Source organism: Oryza brachyantha, chromosome 3 (genome assembly GCF_000231095.2).
Source record: "Oryza brachyantha chromosome 3, ObraRS2, whole genome shotgun sequence".
In the NCBI taxonomy this organism is placed as follows: domain Eukaryota; kingdom Viridiplantae; phylum Streptophyta; class Magnoliopsida; order Poales; family Poaceae; genus Oryza; species Oryza brachyantha.
In genome coordinates this window covers 8,043,820-8,060,575 of record NC_023165.2, presented here as the reverse complement: position 1 = coordinate 8,060,575, position 16,756 = coordinate 8,043,820, and the positions used below count along the sequence as shown (strand labels likewise).

The window sequence follows — 16,756 nt, the reverse complement described above, 5'->3', positions numbered from 1 at the left end:
AAGCTGGTGGGCCTGTTGGGCTTTTTTGTTAGGCCCAAACTGGCACAGGATGGAGATTGTTGGGCTTTCATACGGCCCGGACCGGCCCATATTAGGCGTGATATTGGGGGAGGAGTTTAGTTTAGTGGCGGCGATGGCGCGGCGGCGTCGTGTGGCCTTGGTTGCTTTGGAATCCCACCACCCAACCCGGTTCGGATTAGATAGCCGATAGCCCGCCTGCCTCCTCCTCTCTCTTCACCACACCGCGACTCCTCGCCGCCGCCGCCGCCGACGACGCTGCCGCTGCTCCCCCCTCCTCCTCGCTTCTCGCACGCCCCCATGGCGACGGCTATGATGGCTGCGGCCACCACCTCGTGCTCCCCGCGCCGCGCGCCGGCCGTGCTCAGGCCCGTCGCGTCGTCGTCGGCGCAGCCGCCCAGGCGGCGGGAGCAGCAGCCGCGGGGATTGAAGCAGATTCCGGGTCTGGTGGCGACGGCGGCGGCGGCGGCCGTAGCCGCGGCGCCGCTCCCGGCGCTGGCGGAGCAGATGGAGAAGGCGGCGCTGTTCGACTTCAACCTGACGCTCCCGGCGATCGCGATCGAGTTCCTGCTGCTGATGGTGGCGCTGGACAAGCTCTACTTCACGCCGCTGGGCAAGTTCATGGACGAGCGCGACGCCAAGATCCGGGCGGAGCTCGGCGACGTCAAGGACGCGTCCGAGGAGGTGCGCCAGCTGGAGGAGCAGGCCGCCGCCGTGCTGAAGGCCGCCCGCGCCGAGATCGCCGCGGCGCTCAACAAGATGAAGAAGGAGACAACCCAGGAGCTGGAGGCCAAGCTGGAGGAGGGCCGCAGCCGCGTCGAGGCCGAGCTCGTGGAGGCGCTCGCTAACCTGGAGGCGCAGAAGGAGGAGGCCGTCAAGGCGCTCGACGCTCAGATCGCCTCCCTCAGCGACGAGATCGTCAAGAAGGTGCTCCCATCCGCGTGAAGGCAGGCCGGCGATCTTGCCCCCCCACCATGTCTCGTAAAGATTTTCTCAGTGTTTATCGGCGACCATGACATTTGTGTGTATACGCTGCTGCTGGGCTGCCGTCCATTGCCGGCGCTGGCCCTCCTAAGAATGTAATTTCAGTGAGCTTCTCTCGTCATAAGTATAAATTAATAACCCTTTTGTAGAAATTGGGTTGCATTTGTCCTTTTCTTTTCGAAATGTTGGCAGGTTGTTGTGAATTGCTTGTGTATGCTAAAACCACATCGACTTCCTCTTAAAGCGTTGATGCTCCAGTTTCATAGCAGAATTTAGAACAACAAAAAAAACACGCTTGCATAAATACTTATATTGAAATGGTTATGTTTTGAAATAGAGTGAGTAGATAACATCACGAAGCGAGCGAGGAGTGTACTAAAACAAAAAAATTCCACGAACTTCCTCCAATATTCCTATCGTTCTTAAGGATGATTTCGATCCTTAAAGATGGTTTTGAAACGTTGTTTTTCATATAAATTTTGCGTTGCACTAAAGTTGAGCTTTTTTGTTCAATTTATTCAGAAGAGTAATAAAAATAAACATACGACTCTTCTAACAAAACAAGAGCTAGAAGCGATAACTATACGGTTTTATACGGTTTTAGCTCATCATTTAATGTCTTGTCCATTTAATCACTAAACATTTTTAGCACGAATAAATTTGGAAAGGAAAAGAAAGGTCGGGTAGTAGTATTTAGTTTGAGGTCTCATTTTAGTAGATGTTTTGGGACTAGAATATTTCAAAATTATCAAAATTTAGTAAAGCTGTGTTGGTAATTGAGAAATTTAACAAAATACCACTTCATACGGGTGACTTTAACAAAATGCCATCCTCTACTGAGTTCTTATAAAAATATCATTCTTTTTCTTAGATTGATAACAAAATGCCACTTTTGTGAAAGGACCGAAATGCCCTTGCTCGATTTAAAACCATGCAGCCCCTTTTTCTGGTCTGTCCAGCCACCACGCCCACCCAAATGCCCTCTGTCCGGTCTGTCCAGGCCAGCAAAAAATTAAATCTCAGGCAGCAACATGCATTGAAGTGATTTGCAAACACTAAAACAAAATCCCAGTCATTCATCATCATCATGTAATAAATCATATAATAAATATCAACTTCATCTTAACTAACAAATACATCACATAATATATCACCCAACAACAATAACCATCAAAAATCAAAATCAACCATTCATCATCACATAATAAATCATATCTCCCAACAGTTTATTTTGGATGGACAGACCAGAAAAGGGGGCTGCATGGTTTTTAATTGAGCAGGGGCATTTAGGTCCTTTTACAAATCATTTTGGATGAAAAATAATAAGAATACCCTTCAAATACCTGAGAATGGCATTTTATTAAGAATCTAAAAAGGATGGTGACATTTTTATAAGAGCTCAATAAAGAATGACATTTTGTTAAAGTCACTCGTATGGAGTGACATTTCGTTAAATTTCTCGTTGGTAATTATATGATTAATTTGGAAAGGTTGAAAGTGATAACGAAATGTCAAATTTTGATAAAGTTGTGTTGGTAATCATATGATTAATTAGGAAAGGTTGAAAGTGACCATAAAAATGAACAAGATTCTACTTTCCCTAGGATGTTTTGGAATGCCATTTTCCCACATGAATTCTGTTGGCACAAAATAGAGCGTTGATTTAGAAAACGGGGTTGATTACCAAGACAACATCCGTAAAGTGAGCTCTCTTTAGAACACCATTAGTAAACCAATAACCTTCAAAACACCACTCATTTAGCCATTGTGTATTTCATCATATCATTTTTATTTTTTCTTTTATCTTCTTTGCCTTTTACTAAGACACTCTTTTACCCTCGAGTCTAAAACATCACCATTTTTCCTTCTCTTCCCTCTTCTTGCCTAGCCGGCAGATCTGGAACCCTACCGGCGGCCCGGCGCGCGGCGAGGAGGCGGCCAGGCGCGGCGGCACCCGGAGCGCGGGCGCGCGCGACCAGCCGCACGGCGTCTCCCTGCTGCAAGTCAGCTTCGCCGTCGCCACCTTCGCTGCAAGTTTGCTGCTGCTGCTGCAAGTTGGAAATTGTATGCACCCATCTAACATTTTTTTACTAGAACATTTAGATTTTTTGTTGTGCACTGGTTTTCAGAGTTAATACTTGTAAGCTTGATTGAAATTGACATTTATACTTGATTGGAATAATATACGGCTTTCGAAGACGTCATGGTATTTTTTTCGCGAAAAAACAATTATTCCTATTTTCTACTATTATTTATTCGAAAATAAATATTTTTATATTTTTAATTAATTTCTGGAATAATATAGTGCTAATAAAAGACTTAGAGGTAGAATGTTCCTTTTTATTTAAAACAGTATAATACGTGAATTTTGACGTTTTGACATGACTTTCTTGTTTACTCGTGGTGTTTTGAAGATTATTTATTTACTAATAGTGTTCCGTATAGTGCTCATGATATTTTAACGATTAACCCCCGAAAACGAGAATAATTAACTTTTGCCACTCTTAGAAATGACACTAACATATTTGCCACTGGACCCATATGTCATAGACACATGAGGACCCACGTGTCATAGACAGCGGGTGACAAATATGTAAGACGTCATTTCTAAAAGTGGCAAAAAGTTAAATCCCTCGAAAACTAAGCGCAGACGGCAGATCTGATCTGGTCGAACCAGAAGACCAGAGCCCAGAAGATCGGACGGGCCGGGACTCCGGGGCCCCGCGCTCTCCTCCTCCGGGGTTAGGGTTTTGACCGGCGGCCATGGCCCTCTCCTCCTCGCTGCTCCGCCGCCTCCTCCTCCGCGGCTCCACCCCGGTCTCCTCCTCCTCCGCCACCTTTTGCTCCTCCGCCGGCTCGCCCACTCAATCGCCCCTGTCCTCCGTCTTCGGCGACGACACCGAGGTCAGCAACGTTCCGCCGCTCACCACCCCCAAGCTTTTCATCAGCGGTAACTCTCTTTACCTACCCAGCTCCCCTCCCTGTTATCACACGCATCTGCTCTATTTGTTTCCATAAGATTGGCTGTTGTTACGCTTCATGGGTACAAAGACGACACGGTCAGCCCGAATTCTCGGTATAAATTGGGGATGGTTGTGTGTGTTGTGCTGTGATGTTACCATGTTTTATGCTAAATCGGAGCAGCTAATGTGTTTGCGCTCAACAAAATCTCATAATCTATTCTTTCTTGTCATTATCTTTGTCCGTATGCTTACATTGAACAACTGAACCCATTGAGAGATAACACAGCTGAGTCTTGTCAACATTCTTGAGGAAGACATTTCCTGCACGGTTCTATTTTGGGGGTGATTGTTTGGCTCGGCATATTTGCAAATAAAAAATAATTCGTGAATAAAACTTTATATACATATTCTTAGCGATCTAAAAGCAAATGCTGCAAAATAAACTTCGGTAAAAAACCCCCCTCAAAATCAACTCTAAATTTAAGGTTGAAAACTCAAATTTTGGCATATAAGCATAAGCATAAACGAAAAGATAAGGGTTCTATATTTGTGTTTTGTTGCTTGTACTGTATCGTTGCTGAACACATTGACAGATAACATGGCTGAACTGAACACATTGACAGATAACACAACTGAGTCTCCTCAGCATTCTTGAGGAAGACATTTCCTGCACGGTTCAATTTTATTTCTATATTTATGTGTTTGTTGCTTGTACTGTATCGTTGCATATTACTACTACATTTATACATTTAAATTAGATTGTTTTTTGCTCTCGACAATTAACTACATACTGTGAACCTACGTTATGTTGTTTTTCTTTGTATTCTCACATATGCCTAATGTGATGCAACACAGGTCTTTCAAGGTTAACAACCGATGAGAAGCTTAAAAATGCCTTTGCGCCCTTTGGGCAACTACTTGAATGTACATATCTTGATCAGGTGTTATGTTTTTTTGACCACTGATATCTCTCTTCCAAACTCATTAATGGTTTTTTTTGCCTCATGTAGCAAAAGTCATAACAGACAGAATTTCTGGAAGATCCAAGGGCTTTGGTTTTGTTAGATATGCGACTTTAGAAGAAGCTGAGAATGCTCGGCAGGAGATGAATGCAAAATTTCTAGATGGATGGGTTATTTTTGTTGATCCTGCTAAACCAAGGGAGCATAAACCTGCTCCTCAGCCGGACACTCATTCATCACACACTGGCTTCACAACGCACAAAACTGTAGGATGGTGTGGTTAGTCAGATAGCAGTATAGCACTGTGGTGTTATAACTAAAAAAACTTTGATATGTAGTTTGATAGAAATGTCATTCATATGAATTATGTGTTGGACGTCCGTGATTATTGTTCTAAATATTGAACACTATATTTGTTGCCCAATTGGGGAAACTAATGAACCGTGGAGCAATACTATTCTGCTACGTGAGAGATATGGTGGGAATGAGCCAAGGCCCATGAGTTTTTTTCCAACCCTATTTAATTCTTAAAAAAAATTAGCCCTAAACTCTATATAATTTTATTTTAACCTATTTAAATCCGGCCCTTAAATTTTATAAGCAAAATAGTTAGGCTTATTACCACCCCTAGATATGGATGATACAGTGTGCGGTACCCTGTACCCCCGCAACCACTGTGCCCAGAGATATGATACTACAAATACAGGTACAAGTATGACATGATATTAATGCCTAATTGACATTATCAGAAAGAAACTGGGAGCAATTGATCACATCTAGCTAGCTGGGAACATGTGTGGCAAATGATGTACATCACAGACGCAACCCTCTCGGTGGAGCATGTCAGAAACGCTTCTATTCTTGCAAAGAGTTATGATTCAGCTTCGAATTATCCACTCGACGTTAATCTACAAAAACCTTGTTTCTGAGTGATTTTTTTAAGTACTAACTAAAAGATTCTACTGAGATGCCTCTACTCTCTACACAGTTGAGCCTTGAATCATCCATTAAAAAGGTGGCCGGCTACAAACTATACCCGGTTGGCTATCCAAAGGTAAACTTCTCTCCTAAAAACCATGGGATCAGTTTTCTCAGGCAAGTGATTTCTGCATCAAGGTTAGGTTCTCGAACATCACCAAGGGATGTGCCACCAGCATAGAATGCTTCTGTCAACAAACAGATCATCAGTCGTGCAATGTCAGTAGTTTGGAGAGAGATTACTAGTTTCATATACGGCTAGTACAAGTTAATGCTGTCAGCAACAGCAGGAAATGCACAGATACAAGAAGAGGACGATGCATTACCTGTTCATCTGACAAAATAGTGTATCCAAGTTTGTCAGACCAGATTGGCGCCATCTCTGGATCAACAGGTGCCGTTAGAAGACGGATATTCCATGCCTTTAAATGTGCTTCAATTAGACTTAGGAGAAGTGAAAAATAACCCTGCAGAGAGACACAAAGTTAGCAAATAATGCTTTGGTCTGCCTATGTATTAGATATTTTTACATTGACTTCGTTCGTATGTACTCCCAAGTCATAAATTCAACATCCAGAGTAAATGCCTATCTTACTTTAAGTAGGCCGTAGAAAAAAAGAAAAAGAAAAACCTGATTTGTTACCACCTGCAGCTCAACCACTAACAATTGTACTTTACCAATTGTGCAATTTTAATTTTAGCAGAGGAATGGAAACACTCTCCAATAAGATTATCTCTGGTATTTACTCCAGTAAAAATATAAAGGAACAAAAAGTGTCGAGTAAATTTCACAATTTCACAAAATTACAGATTTAACAACAAATTTCTCAAAAAAACTACAAATTTAGTGGTGAAACTATCAAAGAACTACAGGGTTTAGAGTTGCATTATTATCATTTTTAAGTTATGAAAGTTGTAGTTTTGGGATAAAATTGATGTTAAATCTGAAGTTATGTTATAGTCCCCCTAAAATCTGTAGTTTTGTGATGGTTTGATTAAACTATCTGTAGTTTTGTGAAATTTACTCAAAATTGTCAGAGGATCTGAACTATAGGAAAGTGAAAATGCTGCATGAAGGGTTTGCTTATGCCTGTGGCTCCATAACAATACACCAAATATAAGTCATGATCTTTTGTTCAAACCACAATCTGAATCATTAAAGCTATGCTTTAGTTTAAGCCTTAAGCCATATTCTATCATTGTTCCATGGATTTCTACTTCTTCTCTTTTCTTAAGCCAAAGCATAGTTTTTTCGTCCATATTATGTAAAACTAGATTTATATCAGATATTTAATGCCACTTCCCTATTTTTTATTTGACACTATTGATTTTTTTATCAACGTTTAATCATTTGTCTTATTAAAAATATATAATTATTAATTATATTGTTAAGATTTATTTTATTATTAAAGAAACTTTAAGCATGACTTATTTGCATATTTGCACAAAATTTTTTAATAAGACAAATAATCAAACATAAATCTAAAAGTCAACGACATTAAATAATGAAACTGAAGAGAGTAACAGAGTTCATTATGGACTAAACAGTTTACTTATTTTCCCACCTTCTTTCTGCACTCATTACGCGTAGCAATAAGGGCAAGTTCTGCAACTTCTTCTGTACGCACTTTCAGAATTGCAGCTGACACAACAAGTGTACTGCAAATACAACAAAAGGGGATGAATAAGTATGATATAAGAGCAACTAAACGACATGCAAAATAAAAGCATTTCACTTGTTTTTGCTTAAGAATTGATAATCAGTTGGAACAATTAATAGATTGCATGTGCACTCAGATTTCTTTTGGGGGTATGGTGTTGGTTGAGTGTGTTTTGTTATGCGCGTGGGCGGGTGCCTGGGTGGGGGTGGGGGTGGGGTATAGATTGTAGACATAAGTACATAGCAGATACATTTTTCTACAAGCAGACCAAGGGGCATGAAATGCTAAAAGAACAATGTGCTACACCTGTACACCAGAGATGTATTACCTTGTAATTAACACTGCACAATAGATTCCACGAAAATCCTTCTCTCCGGTAGTCGACTGTCTGCAACCATTGATGCTTAGAGTTATTTACTTAAGTTCAATACAGACCAAAAAAGAGTGTTGATCATTATTAATGTGGACATTCACATGCCAGCTAAGAGTAAGATAAATAAGCAAGAACCTACGAATTAACCATATCTTGTATAACATCAATGTCCTGGGCAGCTGTTCTGGCAAATGAATCCTACAGATATAGGATAAAGTGAGACTTTTGCAGCCTACTCATTAACGGCATATTTAATATATTTAATTATCGACAAATCAGAGTTCCCAAATGACAAACATAAGCTCCCATAAAAGGTCTTACTTTGAAGATCTCAATGACCTGATGCATGTACTGTTGCACATCACTCCTCATATTCATTCCACTTAAAAGTTGCCAACAAATACTGGATCTTGTCTGTCTGAGAAAGGCAATCTCTTCCCTCTTGTTCAGTGCTTCATGCAAAGAAGCACGTAACATCTGGCATTTTTCACTGCACATGAAGTTGAATTGTGTGTATTCTCCCAAAACTTTCAGAGGTGCCTGAAATGTTCAGAACAAGACAACAGCGTCATTTCACAAATTAAAATGACAAGCCTTCCTCAACCACATGCAAAGGAAAAGGCAACAGACCTTTGGTTTTTGAAGTCCATTGTTGTAGCACTTAACGTGGCATGCTCTCTCACACTGTACATAAGAATAGGGCACAATATCAGGGTGACAATCTAACTATTGAAGGCAACGTGTTGTGGAGGAAAAAAGCATTAAGCAGAACAAAAACCTGGTTACAGAAGACAATCATGTCAATACTGATAACTCCAATCGCCGTATGGTGATCTCTGTCAAAATTTAAAAGGTGTAGAATTACATATAATGGGCTCAAATAATCTTGTCATTGCCACCCATACACATCTTATTCTCACCCACAAATATAACAGCTCTCTACTTTGGATACTCTTTCTTGTAGTGTCCGCTTCAAGGGAAAAATAATAGGTCTGCTAGCGGTCAAAGCTTCTCTGCCAGAACCTGTGATAACAACGGAAACAATTGTTCCACTAGGGTAAGATAATTATTTACTGACTCAACATGGCATATACATCTTAAAGGAGGCAAAACAAGACATGCTATACAAGTCAATTCTTACATTATATCTGTTATGCACAGAACCTAATAATGCATACTTATGCTGCTCACTCAAAAACAAATATTCTTAGACATCTTTATAACATAGAATATTCTAGTATTTGAAAAAAAAGGCGTACTGTACATGAAAGCACACGAGACAGTAAGCCACATTTCAAATATGCGCATGCAGATGAGGAATTGAATACACATATCTATACAGAAGATCATCATGGGATGTATGCAAGTAAAAAAGCAACGAAGATCCATCATGTATTCAACTTATACAAGCCTACAGCTTTGTTTGGTCCAGGCCTCCAGAGTTAACGGGTGGATTAAGGATTACCCCCAAAAACCTCTGGGGTAAACCGTAAAAGGAATAGGAGACCCGTGGTTTGAAGACTGCAAAGTATTTCAGAAAATTGCACTATTCCGCCATCCTAGAAAGCATGGAGAGAGAAAGGGAGAGAAACAATACAAGTTTTCCACTTCACAGGGCTGGTTCCAACAGAAACAAACTATTCCCTTCATAAAATGAGCAGGGCGTTCAGTCATTCACCATTGCCCTATGCCCAATTACCCTTAACTCTGCATAACTGTAGCTAAGCTGCCCCTCAGAGATATTTTATTTTTTTCAGCTTTAATTCCTTGGATTTTTATGTCTTTGTGATTGTAGGAAATATATAATGTGGAGTCTAGAGAACATATACTAATTTGGTAATATCATCTCAGCACATAACAGGAAAATGAGAAAATTCTCTTCAGAAAAAGGAAAATGCACACACAAAAAAAAAATTCTAAACCATGTTATGGAGAAAACATTGAGCATGTTTCAAGATCTGCATGCATTGCAAGAATATCATAGTCTTCATTATCTATGCCAAAATTTGAGTCCTAAGTGAGATAGTGAAGTGATTCTTCAGCTGCCACAATTGCCCAGTGCGAATAGTTGACTAGTGTGCCAGTGCCCCCACGCTGAAGCAGTTCTATGCTATTTCAGTTATAATAAACCTCGAGGTCCTAAAATAATCAAATGCCTCAAGTTCTATCAAGAAATCTAAGGCTCAAAAAATGCATAAACCGATTGTTCAAAAGCTTAAATTTCTACCTCTTACCTAAATTTAGATACAAAGCTTAACCTAGTCACTGAATAAGAAATGGAAGATTAATTACACATGTGCATCCAACAATTAAAAGATAAAATCATCTTCTGAATATTTCCAGCGATCTTGCTATTATAAATGCATTTAATATTTCACTTTTTACTTGACAAAATATCATTTCATTCGTTGCCTAAAGAAAATTAGTAGTTACTTCATGTATTAAATCAAACATAGACGTCCAATTTTCATCTCAGTTGGGCATTGAAAACCATGAGCTCTATTCAGGTTCAAACTGAAAATCAACAATGTGGTTATCCTTGCTCCTTAAAAAGTTTAATGCAGTAGTTCACCCAATAGCTCAAGGTTTACAGGAACAGTGGGCAACATAACACTACTTTATAGGCTCTTTAATGGGCTCAAGATACCTGCAATTATTTTCTCAACTACACTGATTGAATCTCAATGTTAGAATCTCCTGGCTCTGCGACCATATTGTATCCAACTTACCAAAAGTTTAAGATAGACTCCCTCCGTTCTAAAATGAATCATTTCTAGATGTTTCATGGAAATTAATCAGGAGAAATTGAATGGTGGAAATTTGTGATTGGTAGAGATGAGGTTGGTGGAGGTATTGCTACATTTTAGGACGAATTTGAACTTGAGACTTACTTACACAGTTGGGGGGGGGGGGGGGGGGGGGGGGAGGAGTAAGCAAGAAGCTCTTAGCTCTCATCTTCCCTGTCAATGTGGTGAACTGATAATGCCATTATCACACTAGGTCTACCTCTTTTAAATAAAGAAACATGAAGACACTAACGTACATATGTCCAAATTTCACAAAGAACCTACTGAACAATTCTACAGAGATCATGACTATTGCGTTGATGCCCCTCAAAATGTAATATTTAAAATAATGAACGAATAAGGGCGCACTGCCACTGGGATAAAAATAAACAGAAAACTGGAAGGCTCATTAAGTTACCTGAAGTAAGATTAGGGAGTTCATCAACCGTGCAAAGAACAGTGCTGTTCATTGTCTGCGAACTATCCTGCAGTTTCAGTGCCAGCTCATGAAGTGTTAATCCATCTGAAGTATAAATACTGCGGTACCTGAAACAAACATATCCTCCATTTAAATGAACGGAACACCAAGATCCTTGAGTTGCAAATACTACAAGTGCCTTTATATGTAATGATGATGCTTACGGTTGCCGTCTTTTCCCCATTCCAACATGTTTTTCAAAATGTGAAGGAGTAAACTGGAGTCAAAAGAGGACAAAAAATGGTTTGGTCCTTGAGCAGAATAAAAAAGGCCTAAAATCAAACTTAAGCAATTGCTAAGTTTGGGACAGATACCTCGCTACTGCAACAATCACAGACTATACCTGTCCCCAGTTTATATCCTTGCATTAGAACCTACAAGACAGTGAAGTATGAATATTTGAGAGATGTTATAACCTACAAGACAGGGAAGTATGAATGTCTGAGAGATGTTATAATTTCTGGTGTAGGTGTAGGGAAAAAATATTGCAGTTCATTCAACAATTTAGAAGACCTCTCCATTCTTCGTCTTGTAAGTTAACAAAGTAAAGTCTGGAAGCCCCCCCTCCTTGAAAAGCATCGGGTGCAAAGTGTTATCCCTGGAGAAAAGACAGAAGCCAAAATTTGAATTATAAAACTTAAGTTTCGAGTTAATTCTGTTTTTTTTTCATAATAGTTTATTTTCCAACATTTGTTTTTAAATCACGCTGGAAGGATTCATGAGCTTTCTACATTTAAATGCAGCAGAAAACCGTAGATGTGACGAATGTCAAGAAATGCTGTAGGTTTGACCTTTACCTCACTTTTGGTTGCCACAAATCTTTCGAATTTGAGTCAACGTTGTGGTCTGGTGGAGGATCTTGAATTACTGTAAGTGGACTTGACAAAGGAAGTGCCAAATTTATGGGATCACACTCTGAAGATGTGGAACTCAATGCAATACGTCCAGCGGAATTACATTTTATACCATCGGGAGCGAGAAGAACAGTTGTGTTCTCACTAGGAGTTTCCTCAGTGCCACTCTTCATGGAAGTGCCTGTAGATAGACCTGATGTCTCTTTGTCGGGGCTTCTACTCAAGATTGGAGTCAAAGTCTCAGCACATCCTCGTTTGAACTGTCTATCTGAACGCCTCCTGAATGAACTCCAGTTGAGGATTGAACTGGCATTGTTGGTTGAGTCTTTCAACGAATCCGTCAAAGCGATAGCGAACTCTTGTGAGCTAGAAATTGGGTTTTCAAGAATACTGGAATCAGTCTATGGCAGATTATGATAACCTAATTACCTAAATGTTATTGATACAATAAGGTACTAACTCCATCCCAAAATATATGAAGTTCTAGAGTTGAACACGGGTATTAAGTAGGTGAGATTCAATGGGAGAAGGCTGTGATTGGCTGAGAGAAGAAAGCAAGTGAAGAAACTGAATGGTGGAAGGTTGTGATTGGTTGAGAAGAGAATGTAGGTGGAGAAGTTGTTATATTTTGGGACAAATTTTGATTTTTAATGCTAGTAGTTGCTATACTTTGGGATGGGAGTAGTAGTATACAACATCGAAATATTACTAAATATTTTGATCATGCTTGGAGAAGAGCTAAAACTGAAACCTCATTCATACTGCAGATGTATAGCATTAAGCTGCCATTATTATGGGGCTCGGTGAACCTATTGAAAAGTTCAAGCCCGAAAATGATGTTTAAGAAAATAACATATAAATTCCTGTAATAACCCAAGGTACACCAATGGGTTTCTGGAGAGTCCAAATACAAGACCCACTAAAGTTTTGCATGCATTTCAGGTCAAAGAAAAGTTTCACATGCACAGTAACTCACCTTTGAGTTGAACAAGGTTCTGAAGGTGCATCATCAAAATCATCCTTTTCCAGTTGAAACGAAGCTAAATGACATTTTTTTTTTCAAAAGATAGGCCAACAGAAAGATTAGCATCTTGAAGTACACAAAAGCTAGAAAGCTGCAGGTACTCAATTAAATACCTTTCCACTTTTCATATTGAAACATATTTGGAGGGAGACCGATCTCTTTGCCAATCACATCCCCAAGCATATCAAGTTTAGTATATTTCAGTCCTTGTATCACCATGTATAAAGAAATTCCGCTGTCCAAGAATATGTGATTGTTTTGATTGTTGGACGACTCACCAGAATGCTGTTCAAACTCACAAGCATTCATTATCTGCAAATTGTCAGACACCCACTAATGTCAGGTAAAAAATTTCAGATAATATATGGGAACAGACAAAAATTTCCAGGAATGAAGACAACAGAAAACTGACATTTTTATATCCACATTCCGAGCAGCCACAAGAATATCCTTGTCCATTTATTCTTCCAATCCTCTCCGCCTAAGGATCATCAAAATAAACACAATTTTCATCAGATCAATAAAAGTAGGTTTTCAGTCAGATTCAACAATGAATCTACTATTCTACTGCCTGAAGGAACCACACAGACCTCATTCTTCTTATAGGTTACCCTGAAGCCTTCAAGAAGGCCAGTGGACAGCAATCCCCTTACATCTTTAAGTATACTCTCTGGCCGATACTTGGTTTCCGTAACCCGCATCTTAACAGGAGTGTTTGTCGACAGATTACTATCCCAAGGTTGCTCAAGAATTGGATTTCTTGTCTGTTCTGAATTAGGCATTGCATGGTCATTGACTGCTCCAAGTTCCACTTTAACAACAGAGGCTGTTGCTAGCACACTATCCCTAGGTTGCTCAAGATCTGCATTCCTCGTGTCTTTCGCATCAGGCATTGCATGGTCATTACCAGATGTAACCTCCAGTTTAACAGCAAGGGCTGTTGACAAACCCCCATCTTGCTCAACATCTGCACCCCTCATCTCTTTTGCATCAGCCATTGCACGGTCATTGCCTGTCATCACTGGCACTTTAACGGTTGTGGCTGTCGAAAGAACACTATTCCTAGGTCTCTCAGCAGCTGCATTCCCCATCTCTTCTGCATCAGGCATTGCCTGGTCACTACTTGGAACAATAATTGCTTCTGAAGCAAGCCCTTCAACACCGTCCATTGGATTAGTCTCGGTCGTTGAGACACTTGCCCTGCTCAAAAAATTGAATTAAGCCCGATATAATCCTGCAGCCAACTACTAATTTTACCAATCTAAGACGTCATTGTTTTTAGCTTTGGCAAAATAATTACAATTCCACTACTCACAGAAGAATTCATCCCCATGGAAAGGCCCAAGACTCCTATGCCGTGAAATCGCCAATACATCGTGCCACCACAGTACTACCCAACGATTTCCAAACGAAAATCAAGAGGCGGAGGCGCTCACCTCAAGCCAAGGAGAGACAAGCCAGCCTTCTCCTCCTCGGTCAGCATCTCCACGGTCGGACGCGGTCGGGGCGTCGCCGAGGCCGGGGGCTGCTCTGCCGCCGCCGACCCCCGCTCCCGCGGCGGCTCTTCGGAGGCAGCCGCGGCCGCAGCGGCGAGCACCGTCATGGGCACCCCCGCGGCCATCCGGAATGCCTCCGGAAAGTTCTCGGCGGGCACCTCCCTGAGCGCGTGGAAGAGCTCGTAGAGCGAGCGGCCGTTGCGGAGGAATATGTGGCCGTTCTGGTTCTTCGACGTCACCCCCGCGTGCTTCTCGAACTGCAACGCCGACAGCCCCTACGCCCCCCCACCCCACCCCACACCACGCCGGAGAAGAAGGTGAAGGAAAAAAAAAACCTCTACACCAGAAAAAAAAAACCGGGATCTCACCTTGCCACGGTAGCCGCAGGCCGCGTGGGCGGGGCAGGCGCAGACGTAGCCGTCGGAGGCGACAGTCCCCTCGAGCGTCGCCTGCGCGCGAGAGCGCGAGAGAGAGGCGTGCGGGGTTATTTCAGCCAGAGAGAAGGAAAAGAAAAGAAAAGAAAGCACAGCGAGGAAGAAACACGGCGGCGGCCGGGCGCGCGGCGCCGAAGGTGTGGTGGGGCCCGCCCGTCAGAGGGCCGTGGACGAGGGGCTACTACTCACGTTGTACTTGTCGAACCGATACGTAACGGGGACGCCCTCCAGGAGCGGGAGGAGGTCCTTGACGCAGGTGATCTGACCGATCTCGAACCCCTGCGCCGTGGTCGCCGTCGCCGGCGCCGCCGCCGCCGTCTGCTTCGGTGGCGACGGCGGCTTCATCTCGCCGCCGTTAGCTTCGACGACCCCGTACAACTAAGCGATCAACCAGCAGTTAGCTGTGGAATTGTAGACGAGATCGTCACCGGGTTGAGGGGGTTTGGGAGGAAGCGGAGAGCTCACGGCGGCAGGAAAAAGGCGGAGGCCAGCCGACAACAATATATAGTTCAGATCTAAATCTGTGGGCTCGGTCGGTTCGCTAATTCAGCTAAGGATTTTCAGCGTAAGCTCATCGGTTTGTTTATCATGCTAAATGCAGATCAGTCTTTGCTTTGATAGTAGGCCCTATATAATACTGGATCTGTCTATGGCTATTTTTTAAGTAGACCAACAAGATTATGTGTAATAAGTAATATGTCAACGAGTCATTTAATAATTTGTTGTTTTGTATTCAATAATTAGTTCTCATTTTGTAAAATAAAAAAACATCCAGTGAAGTTTAAAAACATGTATAATCTCATGAAGAATTACTCAACTCATTAATCCACAATGCCACAGAAGATTCACTAATCAGCTATTCTTTCCTCGTAAGCAAAACAATGGAATTACGGTTGCTTTTAAGCAGCAGCCTATCATGCTGAAACGCAACTGCAAACGCAAAACGATGGAGCCCTATATCTCTAATCCTATACAGTGCACCATCACTAAAGACTCATGACTCATGAAATAAATCCGACGGATAAAATCATCTACAACAAAGCGAACGGAAAATTAATTAAAATAATATATTATATATATAATCTAAAATTTTTGATATACGTTTGGTTTGAAAAACAGGAATAATGAGAGCTAGTTTGCACACTGGTATTTTTTAAATCTTCCTCGTTGTTTTCATATCATAGCGCTGAATTTTGAATCCTTGTTTAATCGTTCATCTTTTTAAAAGTTTTTTGCAAACATAAAATATTATATGTCATTCCTACTGTCCATACACTAACAATGAATCAAATTGAGAAATAAATATTTTTACAGCCCAGAAATCCCCTTATATAGTTAGGAGAATGCCCTCAGGCGGCCCATTGGGACCACATTTTAAGCTATCACCACATCTCGAGTTAATCTACCTAGCACATTGGGACCACATTTTAAGTTATCACCAGCACTTGATTGCTGATCCCTAGTTATCTTGAAGGAATATATAATGGAGTGGTGTGGTGTAAATTTTATGCTAGATATATTTGGTAAGATTATCACTGTTGTATCGCGTGTAACTTGCATTTGGATTGTCTATTTGTGAATATGTGCAATGCATTACATTTATTTCTTTGTTTCCATAAAATGTAATAGATCGTCATGGGTGTATATTGAGTTTACATAGGCAAATTTTAGTTTCATCCAAGATGTCATGTAGAAAAGTGTGTTGCATGTGTACAGTTACTAGTAAAGATAAATAAATAACGATG

The 16,756-nt window shown here is 41.1% G+C and overlaps 3 protein-coding genes across 4 annotated transcripts; 2 read left to right on the top strand and 1 right to left on the bottom strand.

The window, feature by feature from the left end:
* Window positions 1-180: 180 nt before the first annotated feature.
* Window positions 181-1,177, top strand: LOC102708231 (ATP synthase subunit b', chloroplastic). Its single transcript, XM_015835297.2, has one exon. It carries the CDS (start codon window positions 319-321, stop codon window positions 961-963), a length of 645 nt encoding a protein of 214 aa, XP_015690783.2. The 5' UTR covers window positions 181-318; the 3' UTR covers window positions 964-1,177.
* A 2,495-nt stretch (window positions 1,178-3,672) lies between these two features.
* LOC102717880 (organelle RRM domain-containing protein 2, mitochondrial) lies at window positions 3,673-5,368 on the top strand. The gene is made up of 3 exons (XM_006649797.3): window positions 3,673-3,952; window positions 4,821-4,889; window positions 4,976-5,368. The coding sequence occupies exons 1-3, from the start codon at window positions 3,766-3,768 to the stop codon at window positions 5,209-5,211; spliced, it is 492 nt and encodes a 163-aa protein (XP_006649860.1). The 5' UTR covers window positions 3,673-3,765; the 3' UTR covers window positions 5,212-5,368.
* Window positions 5,369-5,613: 245 nt separating this feature from the next.
* LOC102718159 lies at window positions 5,614-15,456 on the bottom strand. Of its 2 annotated transcripts, XM_040522127.1 has the most exons (21): window positions 15,201-15,446; window positions 14,946-15,026; window positions 14,518-14,852; window positions 13,672-14,281; window positions 13,494-13,562; window positions 13,195-13,393; window positions 13,034-13,097; window positions 12,001-12,423; window positions 11,717-11,801; window positions 11,518-11,577; window positions 11,368-11,420; window positions 11,144-11,271; window positions 8,860-8,962; window positions 8,718-8,775; window positions 8,570-8,623; window positions 8,261-8,479; window positions 8,079-8,137; window positions 7,895-7,954; window positions 7,471-7,564; window positions 6,232-6,372; window positions 5,614-6,093 (listed from the first exon to the last, which is right to left on the bottom strand). In XM_040522127.1, exons 1-21 carry the CDS (start codon window positions 15,354-15,356, stop codon window positions 6,019-6,021), a joined length of 3,126 nt encoding a protein of 1,041 aa, XP_040378061.1. In that variant the 5' UTR covers window positions 15,357-15,446; the 3' UTR covers window positions 5,614-6,018. The 2 variants fall into 2 exon arrangements, with proteins under 2 accessions (XP_040378061.1, XP_040378062.1); XM_040522128.1 differs by lacking the exons at window positions 5,614-6,093; window positions 6,232-6,372; window positions 7,471-7,564 and having other exon boundaries at window positions 8,075-8,137; window positions 15,201-15,456.
* Window positions 15,457-16,756: the final 1,300 nt, after the last annotated feature.

Coding starts and splice junctions, on each gene's coding strand:
- LOC102717880 (XM_006649797.3), top strand. CDS start 3,766: ATGGCCCTCTCCTCCTCGCTGCTCCGCCGCCTCCTCCTCCGCGGCTCC. Junction 3,953..4,820: donor CCCCAAGCTTTTCATCAGCG/GTAACTCTCTTT, acceptor GATGCAACACAG/GTCTTTCAAGGTTAACAACC. Junction 4,890..4,975: donor CTTTGGGCAACTACTTGAAT/GTACATATCTTG, acceptor TGCCTCATGTAG/CAAAAGTCATAACAGACAGA.
- LOC102718159 (XM_040522127.1), bottom strand. CDS start 15,356: ATGAAGCCGCCGTCGCCACCGAAGCAGACGGCGGCGGCGGCGCCGGCG. Junction 12,424..13,033: donor GAACCTTGTTCAACTCAAAG/GTGAGTTACTGT, acceptor CCCAATTTCTAG/CTCACAAGAGTTCGCTATCG. Junction 6,094..6,231: donor CTATTTTGTCAGATGAACAG/GTAATGCATCGT, acceptor GTTTGTTGACAG/AAGCATTCTATGCTGGTGGC.
- LOC102708231 (XM_015835297.2), top strand. CDS start 319: ATGGCGACGGCTATGATGGCTGCGGCCACCACCTCGTGCTCCCCGCGC.